Source organism: Rhinoderma darwinii, chromosome 10 (assembly GCF_050947455.1).
Source record: "Rhinoderma darwinii isolate aRhiDar2 chromosome 10, aRhiDar2.hap1, whole genome shotgun sequence".
Classification (NCBI taxonomy): domain Eukaryota; kingdom Metazoa; phylum Chordata; class Amphibia; order Anura; family Rhinodermatidae; genus Rhinoderma; species Rhinoderma darwinii.
In genome coordinates, this window is record NC_134696.1 from 46,970,437 (window position 1) to 46,998,420 (window position 27,984).

Sequence of the window (27,984 nt, forward strand, 5' to 3'; positions counted from 1 at the left end):
AACGCAGGCAAAACGCCACGTTTTTTACGCGCGCAAAACGGACACGTTCGTGTAAATAAGGCCTTAGGTTGATGACATCACCTGCTGACTATTCTGAGAAGGCACACGGCATGAGTAGCCAATCAGGCCACATTACTACCAATTGCAGATATTAGCAAAAACTTAATAGTTCCTCTTGATTGTCGCCCATGGGAAGCACCTCAAATGTGGGCTAAAGGGATACAAAATGCATTTGGCCCACAATATGTTCTCCACATTGTGGACATAATCTACCAAAAAGTGGAGGTTCACTCAACTTCCACGACAAAAGAAAAAGGCATGAACAGATTTGGTACAAAATATTTTATTGAAAATATGATGCTGGTAGAGGGTAAGAATGTTTTTGTTCCTGATAAAACCATGTACTTTTCACTGCCTACATACAGATTCTGAAGCAACAAGAGATGGGTCATTGCAGAAGATTATTTAGCCCAGTGTGTGCTTGTTGAATAAGTATTCTGCCATGCCAGGGTGGCTGCTCCACAGCTTCTTCAGGCTGGTTATGTAATCGCCAAGCTTCTTTATAGTCTCTGTACTCTCAGACAAAAATGGAGACTCCAGGAAATCAGTCATCTGCAGAAAAGGGAGAGAAGTTTTGAAAGTAAAAGGTGTACTGGAAAGCCATACGGAGACTTCTAGGAAAGGGAGACTTGCAGTCATGTGGGCACAGATACCACCCATTACCCATGGATGGTTTTGTTAGTAAGGACCTGCCAGGGAACATCTCACAGTGCACAGGGGACATTTCTTTTCAGTGATGTTTATGGTGTGAACAGGTGTGAGATGGATCAACAAACCAGAATTCTATATGAAACCTTGATGATACATGGTAAAAGGTCTGCTCTGGGTATAAAATAGCAACTGATGGTCTATGAAAGCCTAAGGCCGGGTTCTCACGAAGCGTAAACAGGTTCTCACGAAGCGCAATTCTGCAGCATTCACCGTAGCAGCAAAGCGGTTGAGATTAGGAAAAACCCCACGGCATAAACGTTAATAAATTGACCTGCGATGAGGAATTTTATTCCGCAGCAAGTCAATTTATGCTGAGTTTTTGTTGCTTTTTCCGTTGCGGGATTTCCCCATTGAATTCAAAGGGGATGCAAAACCCACAACAGAAAGCCAAGCGTTGCGACTTTTGCATGCTTACCCAGAATGCCCTCCTCCTCCTCCCTGCAGTCTGGCCTCATGGGATGAAGTTGCATTCCATGTGACCGCTGCAGCCAATCACAGGCTGCAGTGGTGGTCACATGGGATGACACGTCATCCCAGGAGGCCAGCCTGGATGACATAACATCCAATGTGTATGCCGCTGCAGCGGTCACACAGGATGCAAGTCATCCAGGGAGGCCGGCCCGGACTGCGCAGGAGGGACACGCTGCCATAACAACGACCTACGCAAGTATGAGTAGTTTTTACCGCTGCTTTCTGCAGTGAAAATTCAGTAGAAAAAAAAATGCACCACATTTCAGTGTGGTTTTTGGACGGAATGTACTGCGGGTTCCAGGTATCAGTCCAATGGGAACCCGTCCTAAGGGTCGATGCACATGATGCGTATTACATGCGGTTTCACCGTGCATATTTGAGTGCGGAAAAACCGCAGAGTAATACAGTACCAGCATAGACCATGAGATTCCAGGAAATCTCGTGTACACGCTGCAGTGTTTTCCTGCATGTAAGTTGACCTGCAGTACGGATTTTAAAATCTGCAGCATGTCAATTTATCTTGCGTTTCCGCTTGCGAATTCTATCTGCCGAGTGAAGAGGGGAAAAAGAAAAAAAGTTGACCATATTAAAATAGATTCCGAAATCAGCAAAGAAATTTGGACCCATTTAGAGAAAAAGATGTTCGAGGGTGGACATTCACTTTAGGAGGAAAGAGCGCCAAGGGGGCTCACATGCCATCATTTGCAGATGAAGTATGGGGTCTAACAGACAACCGTTACAAGAATGGAGGGGCGTTTAGCGCACACAACATGCCATCTTATAAATCAGGTCACAAATACTCTGACGCTACAGTCAGAAAAGTTATTTTAGCCGTAGTGTATAATAGATTTTGCATTAAATTGCATGCGCCATGTTGCCATAATTTTACTCTTCCGATAGGTCTTTGGAAACAAATCCTCTTTCATAAAGACATTGAAAGTGTCAGCCTCAGGCGTCACTATTTGGCGGTTGCGTCATGCCTCAGTCTTTTAGAGCAAGAGTGAAGAATTGTATCCAAAGGCAAGAAGAAACCTGCAAAAATAGCGATTGCACAATTGCATCAAGTAGTATCTCAAGTTTTTGAATATCAAGTGATGACATAAGTGCAATATGTAATGTCACGTCTGCAGGAAATCATTAACGAAGTGTTCAGGGAAAATCTGGCCGAGCTTTACTAAGCAATTAAGCATCTTTCACGTGGCCACGGATGTTACTATGGTAACAGTCAAGGAAACCAGGCATTCAAGTTGTGTTATTTCATTTGCCAATCTAAAAACAGAAGCACAACCTGAAGCCCCTGGATTCCAGCGTATGCCCCCCACCCTCCTACAAGTACAACATTTATAGCATTGTGTACTCCTATGTGGCCCTCAGCCACCAGGCCCCCGATACAACTGTAGCCTCGCTAACTCCTATAGTGTCCCCCCTTCAATATAAAGAATGCACAGTTTTAGTGACCGTATGACAGAGCCACATTTTCTTACATGGGGGTCATTCTTGTCACCAGCTACGCGGTGAAGATCCAGTAGAGCTTGGTTCACGGTCTTCTCCAGCTTCAGGACTGTCTGTAGCGCTTCTAAACCATTCGTCCAGTCATCTTTTTCTGGTTTCTAATAGAGGATAAATTATATTCACTAACAGCCACCAGTTATTAAATCTTCCTACCCCATAATGCCCTGTGTCCCAACATATTAGATTTAAATATTGCCGTATTTGCTGCAGATCGAAGTTGTGCCGTTTGGCACAGGGTATGTGCACACGTTGTGACCAAAAACGTCTGAAAATACGGAGCTGTTTTCAAGGGAAAACAGCCCCTGATTTTCAGACGTTTTTTGAGCAACTCGCGTTTTTCGCAGCGTTTTTTACGTCCATTTTTGGAGCTGTTTTCATTTGAGTCTATGAGAAAACGGCTCCAAAAACGTCCAAATAAGTGTCCTGCACTTCTTTGACGAGGCTGTATTTTTACGCGTCGTCGTTTGACAGCTGTCAAACGACAACGTGTAAATGACAGGTCGTCTGCACAGTACGTCAGCAAACCCATTAAAATGAATGGGCAGATGTTTGCCGACGTATTGTAGCCCTATTTTCAGGCGTAAATCGAGGCATAATACGCCTTGTTTACGTCTGAAAATAGGTAGTGTGAACCTAGCCTAATAAGGAATACAGTGGACTGTCACCAGTGACTGACGGGCAACCTTATATCTGCAGATATACACGGCAGCCCATTAGTCACTGCTGAGTGGGGTGAACGCTCCCCTTAGGGCTTATTTAGACGAGCGTGTAATACGTCCGTGCAACATCCGTGAAAATCACGCACGCCGCACGGACCTATGTTAGTCTATGGGGCCGTGCAGACTGTCCATGAGTTTCACGCAGCGTGTGTCCGCTGCGTAAACCTCACGACAGGTCCTATATTTGTGCGTTTCTCGCGCATCACGTACCCACTGAAGTCAATGGGTGCGTGAAAATGACACGCAGCACACGGAAGCACTTCCGTGTGACGCACGTGATTCGGGCAAGAGCAGTACGACTATGAATGAAAACAGAAAAGCACCACGTGATTTTCGGGTTTACAAACATACAAATAGTGTCATAATGATGGCGGCTGCGCGAAAATCACGCAGCCGTGCATCATATGGTGATGACACACGGAGCTATTAAAGTACCTTTTGCGGGCGCAAAACGCAGCGATTTTTTGCGCGTGCAAAACGCACACGCTCGTGTAAATCCGGCCTTATAAATACAGGAGACTCATAGCTAGGAGTTTGCTGTATTTTTTCAATAGGCGCGATAAGCCAAACGGCACAATATTTTTTTTGTGCCGTCTGGGTTAAGGGTGTAGCGGACCTGTTCCTATACTATGCTCCCCTTACATAGGGCAGCATATGATTTTTGGTGAGCATTCATCTAGCCTTCACCAGTTTCCCATTAATATATAAGGCTCATGACACTTTAATATTACGGCTTCATACAGCCTCTAAGTTGCTGGGCTCCATAGAATTCTTTTGGGCCCTAATCTATCTCCATATGCCTCTGATTTCATATGGCATGCAGCCCGCTCCATTGCATACCATATTACGGAGGTACTCTCCCCCAGAAACATTGTGGCACCGAATTACGGAGGAGTGTTTACAGTTCCATAGTCTGGAGCCGCACAGACTGCACATGGATTTGCCTTGGAGAAGTGGCTTTTAGGGTATGTTCACACGGCAACGCAAAATACGTCTGAAATTACAGAGCAGTTTTCAGGCGAAAACCGCTCCTGAATTTCAGACGTTTTTGCATGTACTTACGTTTTCGCGGCGTCTTTTACGGACGTAATTGGAGCCGTTCTTCATTGAAGTCAATGAAAAACGGCTCCAAAAACGCCCCAAAAAGTGTCCTTCCAATTTATTTTTTGTCAAGGCTCCCTGTCAATGGGGCACAACGAGGGAAAATATCTGGTTACGAATACTTTCCTACAATAGCAAAAACATTTGCTTTAGGTGGAAATAATCTTTAAACAGTTGGTTATATTTTAGTTGGGAACTTAGTATATGAAGTCTCTATGCCCGCTCCTTCTAAACGCCTATTATGTCATTTATAGATAGACCAGGACCACGTTGTGGTTTACTAGATAACGGATCCACGTGAAAACCCCGTCAGTCAGCTTTTAAAAGAGAACTCCCATTATAAACCCTTCCATCACAGACCGGCCTCAGTATTGTAGATTAGAGGCCAAGATCAATGAAAAGGCACGTGAAGACAGACTGCGCACCTCAATGCTCTGGAGGTAGACACGTCCTCCTCGCTGGTTCTGATACTTGATGAGCGTCTCAGCGTGTTCCTTCTCCGCCTCTGAACGCTCACGGAAAAACTTGGAGAAGTTAGCAAGGGCTACATCATCACGGTCAAAATAGGAGGCCTATAGGACAACAGAGGCAGAATGGTTATAAACGACCAGGAGTTATTATTTGAAGAGTTTTTACATTACAAGAAGTCTCAAAATGTAATTATGTACAACTCTTAGAAGAGCTACAGTGGGACGAGAGGCGGCTCGGGCAGAAGGGTGTCTTTCTGCATGTGACATTTAATATAGCCACACTCGTGCACACGGCCATATTATTGCACAGCAAAAACTGACACTAATCCATGGTGGTTTTACTGCGATTGCAGTTTTAGAAATGCAGTGGATTTTGGAGGACGTTCCGATGTACCACATGACCTTGCAGCACAATGGCGCTGTGCGAAGTCAATGGGGAAATCTGCCACCTAAGGTTAAATTCACACGAACGTGTTCGTTTTGAATCCGCAAAAAAAAAACAAAAACGCAGTGTTTTTCCTGTGTTGCAGTTCCGTGTGCCATCAGTATAAGTGCCGTGTGGCATCGTTTTTTAAGCCAGCGTTGGTGCAAATTTTTTTCTATTTATGTTCTCTGCATTTCTTTAGCAACTGGTGCGTGAATCACAGACAGCACACGGATGACGTCCACGCGGTGTCCGTTATTTTCACGCACAAAACACACCAAAGTCGGACCTGCAGTGAGTTTCACGCAACAGAGACACACGGTGTGAAAACCAACGCATGTCTGAATACCCCCATTGAATTTCCGCGTGGTGTCCGTAAAAAAAAAAAAAACATCCCATGGACGTGAAATGCGCTCGTCTGAATAAAGCCGTAATGCTATAAAATCGCCAAAAGGGCACAGTTTAAAAAATGTAATAAAAATGCATGCCTCAAATAAAATAAAACCACACTGTGTGCCTGGGAAGTCGCATTCACTACAACTGAACATTTGGCTGCTGTGGTTATAATGCAGCAAAACCACCACATGTGAACGCAGCCTTAAAAATGAGCCGTCTAGCAGAACACAAACAACTCCACACAAGATGCACTTCAACCTCGTAACACGCGGTCCGTTCCAATATGCCCTGAAGAACACAGGGTCGTAGGAATGTGAGAAAGGGCATAAGAAGATCATTGCGCCATTCTCTTACCTGCTCTTCTGCCATAACGCAGCCCCAACCGCTCATATACGACCCGGATACGTATCCAATACTGAAGCTTGTGAGGCTATGTTCACACAGGCAGTTTACACCTCGAATTCCGCCAGAAAAACAAGCCCTAATACACCTACCGTGTTTCCCCGAAAGTAAGACAGTGTCTTACTTTCTTTTTATCCCCAAAAGCCCCACTATGTCTTACTTTCGGGGTATGTCTTATATTGGAAAAAAATTATCGATTTTTTTTTTTTTTTTTTTTTCACAAACTTTATTTAACTGTTTTACATTTTTTTTTTTAGTCCCACCAGGGGACTTCACTATGCGATGTGCCGATCGCATATATAATGCTTTGGTATACTTAGTATACCGAAGCATTATTGCCTGTCAGTGTCAAACTGACAGGCAACCTATTAGGTCATGCCTCCGGCATCGCCTAACAGGCAGATGCTGAAGGCAGACCTGGGGGTCTTTGTTAGACCCCCGGCTGTCATGGAAACCCGACGGCGACCCGCGATTTGTTTGCGGGGACGCCGATCGGGTGACAGAGGGAGCTCCCCCCTCTGTCAAACACATTAAATGCCGCTGTCACTATTGACAGCGGCATTTAATGGGTTAAACTGCCGGAATCGGCGCGCGCTTCGATTCCGGCAGTTGCAGCAGGAGCCAGGCTGTGTATAACAGCCGTGCTCCTGCCGCTGATCGCGTGGGTACAGTCTCAGTACCCGCGCCATCACAGGACGGATATATCCGTCCTCCTGCGCGAACTAGCAGTGGAAGTGGGAGTGGAAGTGGGCAGGAGGCGGCAATACCCCCGTGTTTCCCCGAAAGTAAGACATATGTCTTACTTTCGGGGTACGGCTTATATTAGCCGACCCCCCTGAAACCCCCGATACGTCTTACAATCGGGGGTGTCTTACTATCGGGGAAACACGGTACAAACTTCCACCCATTGTTTTCAATGGGAATTACGATGTTCTGTTCCCACGAGCCTTTATTTTACGCGTCGCTGTCGAAATACGGCGTGTAAAATGACGGCTCATCGAAAGAAGCGCAGGACACTTCTTGGAGGCGTTTTTTCATTGACTCCATTGAAGAACAGCTCCAAAAACGGCTGTAAAAATCACCGCGAAAAACGCGAGTTGTTAAAAAAACCAGGAGCAGTTTTCGCCTGAAAACAGCTCAGTATTTGACGTTTTTGCTCACTGCGTGTGAACGTACCCTTACACAGTGAGTTTGTGTGTGATAGCAAGTGGTATCCCACATTGCACAACGCATCCCCCCCCCCCCCACAACAACAAAACGTATGACATGATAAACATTGCCATGTGCGCCATAAATCTCACTTACGAGGAGGCGTCTCATGCGTGTGCTGCATGGACGAGACATTATAGTAGATAAAACAAACCCAGTCATTTTTTTTTTCTGGTAAGCAAATATTTCTATATAAAACGCGGAAACAGATCAGACCGTATCATCTTTGTCGCCTCACAACAGATCATCCATGAGAATTTACACAACTAAAAAAGACATAGAAGATGGAAAAGTACAAGACACAACAGAAAAGTGGAGAAGGGTTTAGTAAAAGAAAACCACTAGACAGGACATAACATTTACATGGAGCTTTATTCAGATACAACATGGACGTGTGTTAGTCACGAGCAGGCGGGGGGCTCACCATAGACAGGTAGATGTACGAGCTGTGGTATTTCAGGTTCACAGTGCGGTTGAGGCCTGCCTCACAGTCCTGATGGAAGTTCTGCCTAATCTGGGACTCCATGATTATCTGTACAATGCAGGAAGATGAATGAAAGGCATCAACCTGCCCCACCCCTTATATAGAGGCTGCAGGGGTAAGAGGTCCCTCCTAATTCCCAGCCCTCCCCTCCCATCCTCAGCAGCCGGTCTCAGATAGTAAACACAGCCAAGGCCTAGCACATGTCCTCTCCGGGCACGCTCTCCAATGATGGTGCCCCCTTAATAATGTTTAGTGCAAACCTACAATTACATTTCACAACTTGTTTTTGGGGGTTTTGTAGATTTTACATTTTATTTTCTTCTATAACATTTTGAAGGCGTTGTCTTTGTCGCATTAGATTCCTAATGTTGCATGCATGCCTGCAGCCGAGATTATGTAAAAAATTATTATGGTCTTGAACTAAAACAAGGAGTGTCTGCACATAACACGAGGAAGGGCACACACTAATATTTAGTCTTTAGGGGTATGTTCACACACAGCAGAAATGTATGCGACTGTCACATATATCTGAATGGGGCTTGCAGAAATCCATGTACCTGCTGCAGAAACAGCCCCGTTTAAGAATATATAGAATGGATTTTCAGTTGTAGACATTTCTGCATTGAATCTGCCAGGTGTGAACATACCCTCAAAGGGGAACATCTTCATTTACGTGCCATAAATAGCATTTTCTTGGAGCAAAGGGTCAACTTTAGTGAATGAAAGGGCCGGCTCCAGGTTTATGTGGGCCCTTGGGCGACACAGACTTAGTGGGCCCCTTTGCGGGGAAACTCACGGCGGCAGTAAAATGCCAAAAATCGTCACTTTGTGCCCCCATATAGACGTTATGCCCTGTTTATGCCCCCATATAAAAGTTAGGCCCCCAGTTTGTACCCCAATAAATTTAGTGCCCTCTGTAGATAGTGCCACACAGCCCCCCTCCCAGGTAGTGCCACACATCGCCCCTCCCAGGTAGTGCCACACAGCCCCCCCTCCCAGGTAGTGCCACACAGCTCCTGACGTCACTGTCTATATATGGAGACGTCAACCCCAGATCCATAGTCCCGGGCAAAGCACTACTAGCACTTGGTGCAAGATTTCAGCTTAGGCCCCCCTACTCAACACCACCAGACCCCTGCGCACGCCTATGCCCAGCTGCCTTGCCTGACAGACCCCATGAGTGCCCCCACAGTATAATGACCACCCCATAGCTGCCTCCCACACAGTATAATGCCCCCCATAGCTGACCACCACAGTATAATGCTACCCATACCTGCCCCCACAAAGTATAATGCCCCAGTAGCTGACCACCACAGTATAATGCCCCCCATAGCTGCTCCCACAGTATAAATCCACCACACAGTATAATGCCCCATAGCTGCCCCATACAGTATAATGCCCCCCTTAGCTGTCCCATACAGTATAATGCCCCCATATAGTATAATGCCCTCCATAGCTGCCACATACAGTATAATGCCCCCTCAGCAGCTACAATATGACCCCCCCTCCCATACCTAGTATAATGCCCCCATATGTACCTAATAGAAAAGTAACATCATAATTACTTACCTACCGACGTGTGGAGGATCCTTCTCCCCCTCCTCTAAACTGTCCAGTGAGTGACTCGTCGCAGACAGGCGCCATGTACTGACGTCACTACACCGCGCCTGCCTGTGCCGAGCTGCTGACGGCACAGTGAATGCTGGTGCAAGGCTGGGACACTGCTCTGGTCCTGGCATCGCTGTCCATATATGGACAGCGATGTCAGGGGCTTTCCCAGAGACAGAGTCCCGGAGCAGAGCCGCTATATGGACAGTGATGCCTTAGCGATGGCAGTGTCAGCACCCGGCGGCCGAGTGGGCCCCGGCACTTACCCGGGTTTGCCGGGTGCTGACGCTGGCCCTGGTGAATGAATAAATAAAATGGAAAGTGCTCCATAGTGCAATATGAAAAACAAATGATAAATAATCCACTGAGCGGACAGAGCCGCATTCACCAAACAGTTGTGCAACAAACAGGCACAACTCTGGGATGCACGTGTAGTTGTAACACTGGCCCTCCCTTCAGTGTGATTGCTGCTCCACCTGCAGACCTCGAGTCCGCTGGTCATGGAGTTGACCAGAGGTTTAAGGGCTTGTCCACATGCTGCAGAATTGCCGCATTTTTAACAAATCTCATCCACATGCTGCGTAAAAATTCAGAGCAGAAATTGACTTGCAGTGCGTATTTTTCGGACCGCAGCATGTCAATTCCTGCTGTGGAAAGTGGCCAGAATTGCTGCGTTTTCAGAGGAGATGTCACCATCTCCTAACATTGTAAAAAGCGCAGCAAAATATGCACCATTTTCTGCCGTAAAAACCACAAGAAATGGTGTGTTTTTGCCGCAGCGGAACGTCTGCGCTTTTCAACTTAATTGTTGCAGAAATTTTCTGCAGCAATTCCGTTGTGTGTGTACAAGCCCTAAAAGTGGCAGCAGGAGATGTGGTTGGCACAGCGATCCAGTTGCCAATCAACTCTGACATTGCAATGAGCTTTACAGGAGAGGCTCCTGGCATCATATGGTTGCCAACATTCAAACTGCCTGTTCTCCCGTCCACATCTCTTGCCATCTCTTTTTAAATTTCTGGCTGTCAGGAGATGCCGTCAGCTGCATAACTGGAGGCACCCTTTAACATAAAAGTGGGTCTGCAGGTCAAAACGATTTGCTGGAGTTGTGCCATAAACACTGAATGGCCACTGTATTAGAGACATCCTTCTAGTAGCGCATTGGACCTCCTCTTGCCTTCAGAACCGCAGCAATTCATTGTGGCATAGATTCCACTAGTTGTTGGAATTGTTCTGCAGGAATATTGGATAGCTTCTCGCAGTTGCCTCGAAAGTGCCCTTTTGCCATTGCCAGCTGCCGTAAAGGGATGAACTTCACCAGCCACAATGCTTAGGTAAGCCTTAGGGCAGATTTACACGAGCGTGTGCGTTTTGCGCGCGCAAAAGGCACTTAACAGCTCCGTGTGGCATCACCATATGATGCGCGGCTGCGTCATTTTCGCGCAGCCGCCATCATTATGACACTCTGTTTGGATGTTTGTAAACAGAAAAGCACGTGGTCATCATAGTTTTACTGCTGTTGCGCGAATCACGCGCGTCCCACGGAGGTGCCTCCGTGTGGCATGCATGTTTTTCACGCACCCATTGACTTCAATGGGTGCGTGATGCGTGAAAAACGCAGAAATATAGGACCCGTCGTGTGTTTTACGCAGCGCACTCACGCTGCGCAAAAATCACTGACAGTCTGCACTGCCCCATAGACTAGCATAGATCCGTGCGACGCGCGTAAAAAGCACGCGCGTTGTACAGACGCATTACACGTTCGTGTAAATCCGCCCTCAGGCTGTGTTCACATCAGTGTTGGACTTCCACTCATCGGTTCCATTAGACCTTTCCGTCAGAGGAACCAATGAACGGCAAGCCGAATGGAAACTATAGCTTCCGTTTGTATTACCCTTGATTTCAATGGTAATGCTTCCTTTGCAGTTGGTCTCCGTTTGTTTCCGCTCCCAGGGTGTGCCAAGAACACATTCTTCCCATCATTACTTCACCTCTACCAGCCTGAAGTGTTTACACCTGATCTGAAGGGTTCATCAATTCATGATGCTTGTGCCAAATTCTGACCCTCCCAGCAGCACGGTGCTTCAGAAATCTGGATTCGTCTGACCAGGCAATGTTTTTCCATGGCTCAGTGATCCAATTTTTGCGCTCCTTTCCCCACTAGAGTCTTGCCTTTCTCTTTCCCTAGACAGGTGTTATACCCCATCTGTGCTATGGAACGACAAGTTGTGCGTTCAGACACGTTAGGTGGGGCACCAGTGATGTATTCAGCTGCAATTCGCTTGATTGTGCACCACCTGTCAGAATGATTCTTGACATCCCACTCTGACCCCTTTTGTCTACGAGTTTTTGACGTCCACAGGATCCCCTCTCGCTGGATATCTTTCCACTATCACACCATTGTCGGTTTACTCTCGACACCATTGAACAAGAAAACTCCACAAGGTTGGCAGTTTTGAAATACTGGCACCGTCTATATCTAGCACCGATGACCATGCCTCGCTCAAAGTCACTCAGATCGCTTAATTTTCTAATTCTAATGTGGATTGACACTGAAACTGATCAATGGAAACCTTGCTCACTTGATTTGATGCTGCTCTCCGGGGTTACTTGTCTAATTTCCACACAGGGAAGCTGCAATCGTGAAAAAACCGGTGTCTAATAAAGTGGCCATTCAGTGTATACGTCAAACAGTCAGTCTCAGTCCCACTGTTGCCCACACGGGACCTGGTCTGTAATTCCACCAGCATGGTGTGGTAATCGCATCTTTTCCTATCTTGCACACTACTTCATCATATATTTGCATTGTCTTTGCATTCTATATTTGACATTGCATTTTCAGTCATTAAATGCAGATTTTTCCGGGTGTCCTTTCTTTTAAGTGACATTTTTCCTGTTTAAATTCTAATAGGGAAATATTGGGGGTCCCTTTGGCATTTATTTAGGCTTATTTTCTTCGTTTTTAATTGTTTTTAGATTTTTCTTTTTCCCTTTTGAATACTGCTGTGCTCATTGTTTGTACTTTTTCATGTATATTGTAATAAAGTAAATTGTTTTGGATGTGCGACTCTAGTAGCATTTGTCTTTCCTCTTCTTTTTGTGTAATTCTTAGGCCTCATGCACACGACCGTAGCCATGTGCACGGCCATTATTTTCAATGAGCCTGGACCGCAGAACACGGCCGTAATAAGGCATGCCCGTTCTTTCTGTGGTCCGGGCTCCACGGTCGTGTACATGGCCCCATAGGAATGAATGGTGCCGCAATTCTCCCGTGGATTTTCGGGGGAATAGCGGCCACAAAAGCACGTTCATGTGCATGGGGCCTTACACATTTGAGTCAGCAGTCCAAGCACCTTTTTACATATATTGTCGTGCCCACCCTATTTCTTTGTTTATCAATATGTTAAATAGTGGCACCATTTTTGACACTGCTGAATGACATATCAGACACTTCCGACTTTTGTCATTTTTTAGTATAACAGGCAGCAGTATGAGCTGTTTGTCATTCCTATTTTACCAGTCTGTAGCGGTAGATATACTGTCCATAAATAACACCAAAACCTGTCCCTGTTGAAAGTTAGGCTGGATTCACACGAGCACATTACGTCCGTAATGGATGGAACATATTTCGGCTGCAAGTACCGGACCGAACACACTGCAGGGAGCCGGGCTTCTAGCATCATAGTTATGTACGACGCTAGGAGTCCCTGCCTCGCTGCAGGACAACTGTCCCGTACTGTAATCATGTTTTCAGTACGGGACAGGAGTTCCACGGAGAGGCAGGGACTCCTAGCGTCGTACATAACTATGATGCTAGGAGCCCGGCTCCCTGCAGTGTGTTCGGTCCGTGACTTGCGGCCGAAATACGTTCCGTCCATTACGGACGTAATGCCTCGATTTACGCCTGAAAATACGGCTCCAATACGTCGGCAAACATCTGCCCATTCATTTGAATGGGTTTGCCGACGTACTGTGCCGACGACCTGTCATTTACGCGTCGTCGTTTGACAGCCTCGTCAAAGAAGTGCAGGACACTTCTTTTGACGGAATTTGAGCCATTTTTCATTGAATTCAATGAAGAACAGCTCAAATTTACGGCCGTCAGACGTAAAAGGCAGCTATCGTGTGCACATACCCTTATGGTCTGTCCTACAGATATAGCTGGCTATAGGCATTAAAACGTTCTGTGTAGTGGCAGCCACTCAGCCCTCCAGCCTGGGTAATACACACATTTGGTATACATGAAAGTATATTTTTTGGGTTACTGAGTTGTGACATTGTATGGTTATCTACTGATGTATTTTTTGTTGTATTTCCCCGGAGCCATTTTGTCTGAGTTAACATGGAGCTATCAAGTCCTCTATAAAACCATTTACTACTGGTATATAAGATCTGTGACCACAGTGACCTGTACACTCATGAATTTGTAGCCAAAATATGCTGATCGCTCACACATACAGCAATACCCTGCCAAATAGAGATAAGAAATTCTGCAGGCGCAGATTAATGACATCTAAAAGATAAAAGCCAGGAGTAGTGCATAGTTAACCAGAAAGACATTTAGCAGAAAAGCGTGTGGATAGTGGGTTTATAGGACAATTTATGGAGCCATGTGCTTACATGGAACTCAATGTAGTCAACAGAGAAGGCTACATGACTGATGGGGTCAGTGGTGGATTAAGTAGACCATAGGTCCTGGGCTGTTCCACAAACTTGCCCCCCCCCCTTCCCCAACGCCGCTCTGCCGTGTCTATTGTGAACACCACCTTTTTCTGCAAGTATTGACAAATGGTTGTTACGATTCCTCTTGTGAAAGGGCTGTATCGCCACATACTGACCGTCTCCAACCATCGCTGACAGTATAACACTGTAGGGACACATCCTCCTGACAATGGGAATGGTAACACGCATTTGTCTATTAGTGCTGGGTACACAAAGACTTTATGTGGAATACAAGGTTTTTCTACAACAGACATGTCAGGAGAAGGGACAGATCCTCTATAGATCCAGTGACTCACAAGTGACGTCTTCTCGGATGGGAGTCGTTCCCTTTTCTTCTCCATCTGACACAGACCGGTATGGTGACTTCTCCTGAGACATCTTTGCTCCTCGCTTCTGCAGCCATTTCCAGCCTCTATAGAAACACAAAAATTCAGACACCAAGGCCCAGGACGATACATTAAAGGGGTTGTCTGGGCACGTACCGGTTTTTCATACTGATGACCTATCGATGTGCCTGGACAACTCCTTTTACTCAGACTAATAAATTAGAATGCATACAGACCCCAGACCTTCTAAACTATTGCCATCCCCAGACCAGACCCCCCCCCCTAAGCAAATACAGATCCCAGAACAAGCACCCTAAACAAATACATGCCCCAGAACAAGCACCCTAAATACAGACCTCGGACCAGACCGCATAAACTAATACAGACCCCAGACCAGACCCCCTAAATATATAGACCCCAGACCAGACCCCCTAAATATACAGACCCCAGACCTCCCAAATACAGACCCCAGACCAGACCCCTAAATACAGACCCCAGACCCCTTAAACTAATACAGAACCCCAGGCCCCCTAAATACAGACCCCAGACCAGACCCCTTGAATACAGACCCCAGACCAGACCCAATAAACGAATACAGACCCCCTAAATACAGACCCCCTTAAACCTTTATGTCTGCAGGTCCTTTACAAGACATACACGATGCCGTTGTGTCCCGGTTTTTGCCGCGATTCGCTGCAAAATCATGGCAAAAGCGCATTGTACTTGGGGTGGCCATGGGCCCCCCTGGGAACCTCGGGCCCTGGGCAGCTGGCAAAAACGCCCAATGATGATTGGATGGGGTTATGGGGCCATATTATACATCTCGTATGTTAACAGGATAAGGCCCCATTCACACGGCGTGTATTTGACGCGTATTTTGGAGTGTTTTACATGCCAAAATCTGCATTAAAAAACGCTTGATTAAGCTTCTCTTGACATCAATGGGAAAGAGCGCTGTGAGTACATACAACGCCTTTTCTTACGCTTGCGCAGTTAAATAACGCGTCACATTAAAAAAAAATCAGGTCAATTCTTTGGTGCGTAAAACGTGCCGAAAATTAGGCAAATGTTCCCAAAGTCAATGGGAGACCTAATTATGCACCAAAAAACACTCAGAAAACACGCACAAAATGCGTAAAAAAACATGCGGAAAACGCATTAAAAAACCCTGTATTCTAAAAGAGCACCTTAAAACAAAACGTTAGCGTATTTGACATGTTTACACGCCGTATTTTTTTTAGCACCATGTGAACATGACCTAACAAGCCATGTACTTGGGATTGTTGGACAAAACGAATCTGCATCCTCTTTATGTGAACAATGAATTCCCATTCACTGACACCAACAAGTGATCTTGAAAATATTGAGGAATTGAAACACAAAGTATATTAGAAAGTTGCAAAACTTTTCATTATACAATGTTTAATGCCAGTTAAATTGAGAGGAATGACGGCCATTGGGCAAAAAATAGGTGTAGTTACGTTGTTAAAGCATGACAGGTTAATGGTGAACTATGAAGAACATGGTGCTAATAATATAGATATTACCAGCTTTTATACCCGGCGTTGCTCGGGAGGTTGACTTACGGTATAGATAGAGTAAAAGCTCACTATTTAAATACCCAATTATGTGTTGTAAGGCCCCATGCAAACGACCGTAGAATTCGTCTGTAATTGTGGACCCATTCACTACTATTGCCCATGGACACCTTCCTGTATATTTACAGGAATGTGTCCGTGCCATAGAAAGGCTCCGCAAAAGATAGGACATGTCTATAGGACTTTATATGGGAGCACGACCCGCATAATAATTAGAGTATTAAAAGTTAACTTACCTGCTTCTTCCTCCAGTCCCGCCTCTCGGGATGACGTTTCATCCCATGTGACCGCTGCAAACAATCACAGGCCAATCACAGGCTGCAGTGGTCACATGGACTGCCGCGTTATCCAGGGAGGTCGGACTGGATGTCAAGAGGGACGCGTCACCAAGACAACGGTACGTTCTTTAGCTGGGGCTAAACATAGACCTTTTATAGTGCGACAACTTCAAGTCACAGATTATAGGAATACATTGAGTTGCGAGAGTCACATTTATATGTAACTTTCATGTAATTTTTTGTATGACTGTCGCCAGTGGCAGATTATCAGAGGGGCAGGGCCCCATCTGCCTCTGAAATGTGCTGGCATCTGCACCCAGAAAACCCAGGCAGGTCGTGGAGCACACAGCGCCGGGAGAAGGCCCAAAAATTATGATGGACCAGAGAGCCATTGGTCCCCTGCCTCGCGATTTACTCCTGTTGGCAACAGGCTGGTTTAGGCCTGCAGCCTTAGGGTATGTTCACACGGCTTATTTTCGGCCGTTTTTCGACCTAAAAATGGCCGAAAAATCAGAAGCAGAACGCCCCCAAACATCTGCCCATTGATTTCAATGGGAAAAACTGCGTTTTGTTCTGAATGGCTGTTTTTTTACGTGGCTGTTTTGAAAAACGGCCACATTAAAAAACGCCTGCGAAAAAGAAGTGCATATCACTTCTTGAGAAGTTTTTGGAGCCGTTTTTTAATTGACTCTATAGAAAACCAGTTAAAAAAATAGCCATAAAAACGCTCCGGAAAAACGCGAATTTGCTTAAAAAACGACTGAAATATAGGAGCTGTTTTCACTTTTTTAGCCTAGTGTGTGAACATACCCTAAGAGACACTGGGAGTATGCTGATGATGTCAGCAACCCGGCGCAGGTAAGGTGCGGGAGGTCAGCAGGTTCGGCAAAATATTAATCTAATGTGTGGGGTGAAGGCCTCACGAAAGCATGTACAGCCCAGGGCCCATGATCATACTAAGGGTATGTGCACACGCAAACTCAAAAACTTCTGAAAATACGGAGCTGTTTTCAAGGGAAAACAGCCCCTGATTTTCATAAGTTTTTTTAGCAACTTGCGATTTTCGCGCCGTTTTTGGAGCTGTTTTTCTATAGTCAATGAAAAATGGCTCCAAAAACGGCTCAAGAAGTGACATGCACATCTTTTTCACAGGTGTCTTTTTGGAAAACGAAGTAATATTAAAACAAATAGTAAGGATGCACTCCAAATCGTTGGTGCTATTTTAGGTTCGGGTTGTACCCCACTTGTAGAGATAGAAAAACCTATAAGCACTCCAAAGACAAATGATTGTGTAGATTCCAAAGAAGAATTATTTATTTTTCATTCATTCCACAAGGTTCAATATATGTACAGAACAGAAGACATTTTAATGCAAGCGATAGGTATTAAATTGACGTTTCGGCCCAACCAAGGCCTTTCTCACATTCGCTGCATATAGTCTAGGAGAAAGTATAGCGTATTAATGGCGTCTGCCAGACGCTCACGAGTGGCAAACGAGTGGAAAACAAGGCGTAAAAAACGCCCCGTCGGAACAGAACGCCTTATTCCCATTGAAATCAATGGGCAGATGTTTGTAGGCATTCTGCTTCCGTTTTTTTCAGGCGTTTTTCGAGGCGTAAACACCATGAAATACGCCTGGAAACACTCCGTGTGAACATACCCTAAAAGTAAAAGGATACACAGCGCCTCAATGTGCAGGTCCCCTCAGTGTGGAGGGAAGCAGAAGACAGAAGTGGTTTTGCTCACCTGAGGTAGATGTGGCACAACTCTGGTGTAGACATAGGTTTTAATATAGTCAACTGCAGCTTTATCCCAGCCAGTTGACAGTAAGGCCCTGTTCACACGGAGTATTTTGACAAGTTTTTTGGCGCGGAAACCGCTCCGAAAAACTCGTCAAAAACCGGCTGAAAATGCCTCACATTGATTTCAATGGGAGGCGGGAGAAAGAAGGGACATGCCCTATCTTCGCGCGGTTACGCCTCTGACCTCCCATTGACATCAATGGGAGGCAGAGAAAGCGTATTTCGCTGAGTTTTTTGCCCGTAGCACTCAATGGGGCGCAAGCGAAAAATGCAGTGAAAATCGCGGCAAAATGAGTGCAGGAAGGTCAAAATCTGCCTCGAAATCCCAAACTGAATTTTGAGGCAGAATTTTCCTCCTGCAAAAAACTCAGTGTGAACACAGCCTAATGCCACCGCTATAAAAGGAGAGCAGGAAAAGCAAATCTGGGATATATGTTACAGCGCTGCTGACATGAAGCACGGACACTTGCTTTAACCTCAAGGTTTATTCTTTATTCAGACTACGCGTATCACGTATGCATCTACCATCAATTTTATTATTTTTTATTGTGTCAGCAATAATATTTTTATATGTATAACCTTGTGGTTTTATTCCGTTTTAATCATTTCCCTTCAGACCGTCACCCTACAGTACACAGGCTGAATTGCAGACTTTTCTGTTCCAGGGGATGACTCAGCGATTTTACAAATGTGTTTTGTTTTTTTATTTACCATTGGCCTGATGGTATAAACCTTAAGATTAAAGCAAGCGTCCGTGCTTAACCCTTTGCCGCACCAGGACGCACCAGTACGTCCTATATTGCAGTGCTTTAAGGCACCGGGACGTACCGGTGCGTCCTGGCTAACAACTGTCACCCTGTCAAAGGACAGGGTGACAGAAATGTGCCATCAACTGTTTATGACAGTTGATCGGCACAGTAAGGCAGCAGGGGACCAATCACAGAGGTCCCCTGCCAGCGATCGCTGTGATCGGTCAGTCACAGCAGACTGACCAATCACAGCTCCTTGAGAACGTGTATGTGATGGAGCTGACTACGAAGCTGAGCCAGCGCCATCACCGCCGGGTGTTGGCTGTATGCTGTAATGGGCAGGACCGGAACTAGCCTCCGATCTGGCTGATTAACCCCTTAGATGCAGCGATGAAAAGCGATCGCTGCATCTGGGTGGTTAGAGCGCACCCGATGGTTGCTAATGACAATGTCTAGCCTGTCGGCATACCTGATGGTTACCATGACTGACATCCTGCTCTAATGTCCAGGACCGGAGCTAGGCTCCAATCCGGCCGATTAGCCCCTTAGATGCAGCGATGAAAAGCGATCGCTGCATCTAGGTGGTAGAGAGAGCACCCGATGGTTGCTAATGGCAACAATGGGCACCTGCAGGGGTGCCGATGGTTGCTATGGCAACCAGAGCCCTAACAATGGCCTCCTAGTACAGAAGCCTATTAGGCCCCGCCAGAAGGCGAAGCCTAATCGGCTTGCTGTCAGTGAATAGCTGACAGCTCTAAGGGTATGTTCACACGTAGTGTTTTCAGCCATTTTTCGGACCGTAAACGATACAAAAAATGGTTGAAAAATCGGAAGCAGAACGCCTGCAAACATTATCATTAACATTATTAAACTATTAATTTCAATGGGAAATACGGCGTTCTGTTCCAACGGGGCGTTTTTTTATGCCTCGCTTTCCGAAAATGGCACTTAAAAAGACGCCCGCGAAAAAGAAGTGCAGGTCACTTCTTGGAACGTTTTTAGAGCAGTTTTTCATAGACTCTATAGAAAAACAGCTCCAAAAACAGCCGTAAAAAACACTGCGAAAATCGTGAGTTGCTCAAAAAACTTCTGAAAATCAGGAGCTGTTTCCCCTTGAAAACTGCTCGGTATTTTCAGAAGTTTTTGGTTAAGCATGTGAACATACGCTAATACACTGCACTATGTAGGTAGGGCAGTGTATTAGAATAGAGATCAGGGCTTCATGCCTTCAAGTCCCCTAGTGGGACAAATAAAAAGTTAATAAAAATGTAAAAAAGTTAAAAAATAAAAGTTTCTCGTTAAAAAAACAATAATCGCCTTTTTTCCCATAATAAGTCTTTTATTATAGGAAAAAATGTAAAACATAAAAAAAAAGTACACATATGTGGCATCACCGCGTCCGTAACGACCCCAACTATAAAAATATCAGGCTATTTTACCCGCACGGTGAACACCGTAAAAAAATAAATATAAATAAATATTCCAGAATTGCTTTTTTTAGTCACTACCCCTCCCAAAACAGAATAAAAAAAGTGATCTAAAAGTTGCATGTACCCTAATATTATACCATTAAAAACGACAGCCCGTCCCGAAAAAAAACAAGCCCTCCCACAGCTTTTTTGATGGAAAAATAAAAAGTTCTGCCTCTCAGAATATGGCAACACAAAAAATAAATTATTTGAAACAAAAGTGATTTTATTGTGCAGACGCTGCAAAGCATAAAAAAACTATATAGATCTGGTATCGCCGTAATCCTACCGACCCGCAGAATAAAGTAACATTTTCATTTATAGCGCATGGTGAACGCCGTAAAAAAAACAAAACATCAGAATTGCTTGTTTTTGGTCACCTTGCTTGCCAAAGATTTTAAATAAAAAGTGATCAAAAAATCGCATTTACCCCAAAATGGTACCAATGAAAACTACAGATTGTCCCGCAACAAATAAGCCCTCACACGGCTCCAGTGGCCATAGAAATGAATGGGTCCGTAATTACGGACTAAATCTACGGTCGTGTGCATGAGGCCTTACTACTGAAGCTAAAATATTAGCAAATTACATTAACTGGTTGCCGACACAGGACGAGAATGCTCGTCCTGAGCGGCGGGTACTTTGCGCATTAGGACGAGCATTCTTGTCCTGTGTGACAGCCGTCTGTGCGCGTGATCGAGAGCAGGGCGACGGCTGTAATACACAGCCACGGCCCCGCTCTGACAGCGGAGAGGAGAGAAACATCTCTCCGCCGTTAACCCTTTGAACGCCGCAATGAAAGCTGATCGCGACGTTCAAGGAGAGGGGAATTCACATTGATCGCGTCACAGAAGATAACTGTGACGCGATCAAAGCCCACAACTCATATGGCCGACAGACCAGGGTCCATTAAAGGACCCCAGGGCTGTCTGAACATATTTCCTGTTGTTAGGGCATACTGAGGTATGCCCTAACAACTGCCTGTGTACGATCAGTAACCGGCTAATGTACTGGCATATAGATCTATGCCAGTACATTACAGTTACAAAATCGAAATGATAAATCCCTTTATGGGATTAAAAAAAAAAGTTAAATGAATGTCAAAGAAATTAATGATAAATAAATAAATAAAAAGTAAAAAAAATTACACAGAAACACACATTTTTTTATTATAAATAAACTTTTTAAAATATAAGTCCCAAAACATGAAATAATACAGACATATTTGGTATTGCCACGACCGTAACAACCTGTACAACAAATGTATGCCATTATTTATGATGATCCGTGTATGGTGTAAAAAAAAAAATATTAAAACTGAAGCGGAACTGCTTTTTTTCTGAAATTTCGCCAAAATAAAAATTTATAGAAATGAAACGATAATGTATTTGTACCAAAAAATGGTACCTACATAAAGTACAACTCGTCCCGCAAAAAACAAAGTTTCATACAACTACGTCGTACAAAAAATAAAAGAGTTATGAGCGTCGGGATGCAAAGAGGGAAATCTAAAAAAATTGCTCTGTCCTCAAGGCCAAAATTGGCCGTGTCCTTAAGGGGTTAAAGGAGTTATCTGATTTGGACAATCCCATTTTGTTACAGGGGCCGGCAATAAACTGATCACAAGGTGTCCTGCTGCTGGGACTCCTACCAATCAGGTATAATCTGCAAGGGAAAAGTCATATTTCTCGACTGTAATTCAATTCAGTGTAGACTGAAGACATTTCTTAATCTTGCAGAATTGTATCTGACAAGTTTATAAAAAATATTCGCTATTAGGAAAACATCATGACTCTGCAGTAATTCTAATGAAATAGAGTCATTTGTAACATTAGCAGCTTCTGGCTCAGGTGTCCAATTGACTCAGCAGAATGGGATGTGTGATCACTGAAGTGTGAGGCGTGACTTCATCCTGTGGGACTCACGACACTATAAAAATCCTCATAGGATTTGGAACCTCCCAGTCAGAAAGAGTTCTTGCTTCAACAGTGATTGAACGGAACGCTGCCTGGCGCCATCAGCAGAACAAATTTACCTGCGTTCTCAAAGACCGAGATCCGTTAACCAACCGGGAAGATGCAATCTCAACTGCGTCAGAACTACAGCCATGACACCGAGGCGGCGGTTAATCGTATGGTGAACCTCAAAATGTACTCCTCTTATACCTACCTGTCCATGGTAAGTGTTCCAGATTTTCCACCTGGCTCTAAAACAAACATTGACCTTTAATTTAGTAAGAAAGTGCCGTTATCTCCGTGTGCTGGCAGCAAGGTGGACCTGTTGTTTCCCGCATTGCACAGTCCCCATAGTCTGGGTTTACGTTCTGTGTGATTTCTGTAACCCTCGTTGTAGGCATCATTTGGGGTCCCAGAGGTTGGATAAAATGCCTATGTAGGTGAAATACTTGGCTGGCCGTGGCTTTCCGCTGTATTACTCCAGAGAACTCTTTTTTTTTAAGGCCTTAGTCAGATGAGCGTATTTCACGTCCGTGTGCTGTCCGGACCTATAACATTCAATGAGGCTATTCAGACATGTGGTGGGTTTTCACGCAGCATGTGTCCATTGCATGAAACTCACTGCATGTCCTATTCTGGTGCGTTTTTGAGCACCATGTAACCCATTGAAGTCAATGGGTACGTGAAAAAAAACGGACATTGGTGTGCTGTCAGTGTTTTTCACGCACCCGTTGCTAAAGAAGTGATGAGTAAAAATAAAAACCGAATGACATACGTGCCTTAAAAATTGCTGCGTGTTTTTACGCGTGCAAAACTCCATGTTTGTGGGAATATAGCTGGACTTGCACGAGCGTGATCAGGCCGTATGTCTGCAGTATTTCCCGGACCGAACACACAGCTATGACGCTAGGAGCCCGGCTCCCTGCAATCTATGACGCTAGGAGTCCCTGCCTCGCTGTGGAAAAACTGTCCCGTACTTTAATCAGGTTTTTAGTACAGGACAGTAATTCTGCAACGAGGCAGGGACTCCTAGCGTCATGGATAATGCCTAATCGTGGGAAACCTTCCTTTAGGATTTTTCCTGGTCCACCCATTGGATCCACACATGTATAATTTTCTTTTTATTTTGACTTTCTATGTGCTCCTAATATCTTTCTTCCTTTTTTCAAGTTCTACTTTTTTGACCGTGATGATGTAGCCCTTCACCATGTGGCTGAGTTCTTCAAGGAGCAGAGCCATAAAGAGAACGAGCATGCTGAGAAATTCATGAAATATCAGAACGCACGTGGTGGACGTGTCGTTCTACAGGACGTCAAGGTGAGATGGAGGGGAAAAAACATAGTGTAATCGGCCTCCGTGCAGATAAAATATAGACATAAAGCCCCATGCACATGGCAGAGCCGTACAAGCTGTGACGGGTGCCGTAGGTATAGAGCTCTTCTGCCCGCCTCTATTATAACTTTACTAGTATAGAAAACCCGTTACAGGGGTTTGCTAGCAAAAGGAATGCAGTGGTCTATATATATATACTGCCCCCACACAGTATAATAATGCACCCTGTAGCTGCCCCTGTACAGTATAATGCACCCCGTAGCTGCCCCCACACAGTATAATGCACCCCGTATCTGCTCCCACACAGTATAATGCAACCCTATAGCTGCCATCATATCAGACAGCCCCCTCCCATACCCAGTGTAATGCCCCCATGTGTTTTATAGAAAATAACATAATTACTTTAAGCTCTTCATAAAGGGAAATATAGGTGAGTGCCTCCAACGGTCTTTATTATATATATTGAGCGAGGACGTGGTGTCCAATCAACTGTGCCTCGGAAACCACGTGGTTTATCTGGGCTTCGGACGCCACATCCTTCTTGGTTGTATAATAAATATGGCCGTGTGCATAAGGCGTAATCCAAATAGAAGCCAGCCAGAATTCAGTAGTTATTACTCTAGGACATGTAGGAAAAATTAAAGCAGCGATCTGATTGGTCATTATGGGCAACCCCTATACATGTTTATAAACCTCCTCCTGCAGTATAGTCATGAGACTTTAACCACATTCTAGCTTTTTTGTCACAGCGTTCTCATTTTACATTTTCCTATTACATAAATACAGATGAGGGGCATATCTGAATTATACCCTAGACTAGTCCACAAACTATAGGTCTTCTGTATAAAACCTAGGTGAGCAGAAAGTGAAAGCATTCGTGCTCATAGCAACCAATCAGATTTCAGTTTTCATTTGTACACTACAGCTGAGCACATGAAAGGTGATCTGATTGGTTGCTATGGACTAATACCTGTGCTTGTTACCTGCCCTACTTTAAGAACCATACATTAAAATTAAAGTGATGTATAAGTCATATTTATTAACATGTTACATTGCTCATGTTTAGTACCGCTAACAACTGTTGTGAAGCAGGTAAAAGCAGCAGCAATTTTTATATAGCAGAGCCGTAACTTTGGCTCCAATGCTAAATCTGTACCAAGGCCCCTCAATTACGTATTTGAGCCTATGTGTTTTGTACTTTCTGGACCCAATATTGTTATACTATGCCGCACTCCTGTAATGTAGCTTTTAGGCTGGATTCACACGTTGCGGTAAAAGTGCATTTTACACACGATTTTCCAAAATTGCGGCAAAACTGCGCATCTTGACCATGACGTGTGAACCCAGCCTTAAAATACAAAATTCAAAAGTATCTCAAATATAGTTGTTAGCCTCATCAAATAGCGCAACTATTTGTTAATATGATGTATACCACATGGGGTAGTTTTCAGGATCCTCAAATGCACGTTTTTCACCTGTTATATATTGATAAATGTGACCATTTTTTGGCTACGTACAGTAGCACCTAGAGGCCATATGTGGTAGTGCAGCTTTAATACTTTTATGCAGGGAGCCTAGACTTGTGTAATACCAATAGTGTGTAAACATAATTTTTATGTATCCCATATATAATTTTTTTATTATGATACTTTACATAGAATATTATTAATGATTGCAAATTGGAAATTCCTTGATTAAATTAGTTCCCCCATTTAAGCCTTTATGTAAGATGTCTCCTATGCCATGTTGTTGTCCAGAAACCAGAACGTGATGAATGGGGAAGCCCCTTGGATGCGATGCAAACAGCCCTGACCTTGGAGAAGACTGTTAACCAGGCTGTACTGGAATTACATAATGTGGCAACAGATCGGAAAGACCCCCATGTAAGTATAAATACCTCTAATGCCATGCAGCGACATGACTACATATACACGTAATACTAACAGCTGGGCTTCTGATGAACCTAAAATATAACTGCATTCAGTCGTATCATGGTCGCCAAAATCAAGATGAGTGTCTGTCTGGTTCTTTCAGTATGGATCCCAGATGGTCTTTTCATACCCTCCGCATAAACTTCAGAATTTCTGCAGCCTCTTTCTACATAGATAAGATGGTCCAGGGTAAAGCCACAACAACTGCGCCAGCACCATCTTCAGCGCGGCTGTCAAATATCCTATTAATGGCCTCACGTTGCAGGTAAAACGGCCATTTACCTGCAAAATCGTGCGGCCATAAAGGGCATATTAATTAATGGCCACACTTTCGCAGATAAAGGAACGTTTTACCCGCATTAACACGTGGCCGTTAACAGGGTATTTGGCAGCTGTGCTGAACAGGGTTCTGGCGCGGTTGTTCGCCGCAGCAGTGTCAGGGCCGCTCCATGTGGCCTTACTCTTCTGTCTTTTCTGTACACAAACTTGGATGTGATCGATAATAGCTGGATCCTGCGTGTCAGTCACATAGGACCAAAGCAGAAAATTACCACAGCACTAGACCACAAGTGGGTGCACGCCTCAATAGGACCGGATCCGCGGTCCCCAATATCAGATAGACAAAATAGATTTTGTCAGTCACATAGGACCAGCGCTCACTGAAGCTGTCCGTCATGCTGACATCACAGAATCTCAAAGTAAATTTTTTTTTTTTTTTTTTTTAACAAACCCCAACTGTAAACTTATTTAAAATACTATAAAACACTGATTTTTATATATATATATATATATATATATATATACTTTCAAAGGTTTACATAGCCTTTAAACAAGTTTTTGTTAGACAAATTTTATTTTTTTTTTACATTTTCTTACATTATCTATATTAAAAAAAAAAAAAATCCTAAAATCTTGCAGTTTTCACTCTGGCCACTGAGCCTCAGAATAGACTGACACTTCCTGTTCTGTAGAGATCACTTCTTAGCAGTCCTCATTATCACAGGCAGGATTACAATGCAAGTTAATTCCTAGATATAGATAACACCGGATCCACCATCAACAATAGGTGATGGATACAGCTCCCCTCCTCCCCCTCCCTATACAATGGCCTCTGCACAGAGTGCCTAGAAAACTCTCCCATAGAAGTCAATGGGTCCCCCTCCTGTTCACAGGTTCCTATGGTCCATATGGCTGCTGTAGAGCATAACTATAAACACTCTTCACAGCAGCTCAGGCAAGATGGCTGCCCCTATAATTATGTACAGAAAATAGACAAAATATAGGTGATGCATTTTTTTGGTGTCAGTTTTCTGGGTTCATGAAGATTTCAAAACCGCAGATGGGTAAGGGAGAGGTCTTTGTGATCACTAGTTAAAACTTTTGTGGCCTCATTTGTGCCTCAAGTATTCCCATCTTAGACATTTATGGCATGTCTACAGGACCTGACTCCCGCTTTGCCCAGTACAACGACTGCGGGGTCCAGTGGAGAGATGGCTGTTGAATGGGAGTTACGAAAATGGCCAAGCAAGCGCTACTTGGTTGTTTCCGTGACAACTATAAAAAAAAGAATGGAGAGCTGTGAATATGCGCGGCCACCTCTCCACTGGACCCTGCTTGGAGTCTGTGGCCAGCAGCTGGCGCACCAAGTGAGGCAGGGGTTGGGTGATCCCCCCCCCCCCCATACTCTATATAGGTTCGGGTACCAGAGGTGGGACCCACATTTAAGGCCATAAACGTTTAAGATGGGGGAAACCCCTTGTGCTCAGGGGGCAGTGGATAGGTGGCCTTTAGTAGTCAAACTTAACAGGAGTTCAACAGAGGTTGACATAAAAATAAAAAAAAACTTTTAATACAATGTTTTAGGGTCAAATTGAACAATTGTTACACATTCACAGCAACACGCTGCAATTTTGCTGTCCTTTAGAAAGAAACTTGACTTTGTTTTTGCAAATATAAACCTATCCCAAAACTTACTCACTTGCAGCTGTGTGACTATCTGGAGTCTGAGCATCTAGAAGAACACGTGGAGCGTATTAAGACGATAGGACACCATATTACCAACTTGAAGCGACTTGGGGCGCCCAGCAATGGCATGGGTGAATACCTGTTTGACAAGCACAGTATGGAGGAAAGCAGCTAAAACCAGCACATCAGAGAGCCCTGGAACACCGGGCGAGTCTGTTTACTAACATGATGTTATCTGATCTAATATGACCATATAATGATAATAATAAAGCTGTGCGGTGTCACTAATATCA

The 27,984-nt window shown here is 44.5% G+C and overlaps 2 protein-coding genes across 4 annotated transcripts; one reads left to right on the forward strand and one right to left on the reverse strand.

Annotated features, from left to right (window-relative positions):
• Nucleotides 1-327: 327 nt before the first annotated feature.
• On the reverse strand, nucleotides 328-8,038 carry LOC142662031 (ferritin, lower subunit). Its single transcript, XM_075839853.1, has 4 exons — nucleotides 7,900-8,038; nucleotides 5,000-5,146; nucleotides 2,727-2,852; nucleotides 328-612 (listed from the first exon to the last, which is right to left on the reverse strand). Exons 1-4 carry the CDS (start codon nucleotides 7,999-8,001, stop codon nucleotides 466-468), a joined length of 522 nt encoding a protein of 173 aa, XP_075695968.1. The 5' UTR covers nucleotides 8,002-8,038; the 3' UTR covers nucleotides 328-465.
• An 8,480-nt stretch (nucleotides 8,039-16,518) lies between these two features.
• Nucleotides 16,519-27,984, forward strand: LOC142662030 (ferritin, middle subunit-like). Of its 3 annotated transcripts, none has more exons than XM_075839850.1 (5): nucleotides 16,519-16,607; nucleotides 22,456-22,686; nucleotides 23,634-23,780; nucleotides 25,553-25,678; nucleotides 27,711-27,984. In XM_075839850.1, exons 2-5 carry the CDS (start codon nucleotides 22,585-22,587, stop codon nucleotides 27,864-27,866), a joined length of 531 nt encoding a protein of 176 aa, XP_075695965.1. In that variant the 5' UTR covers nucleotides 16,519-16,607; nucleotides 22,456-22,584; the 3' UTR covers nucleotides 27,867-27,984. The 3 variants fall into 3 exon arrangements, with proteins under 3 accessions (XP_075695965.1, XP_075695966.1, XP_075695964.1); XM_075839851.1 differs by having other exon boundaries at nucleotides 16,520-16,607; nucleotides 22,498-22,686; XM_075839849.1 differs by having other exon boundaries at nucleotides 16,548-16,607; nucleotides 22,359-22,686.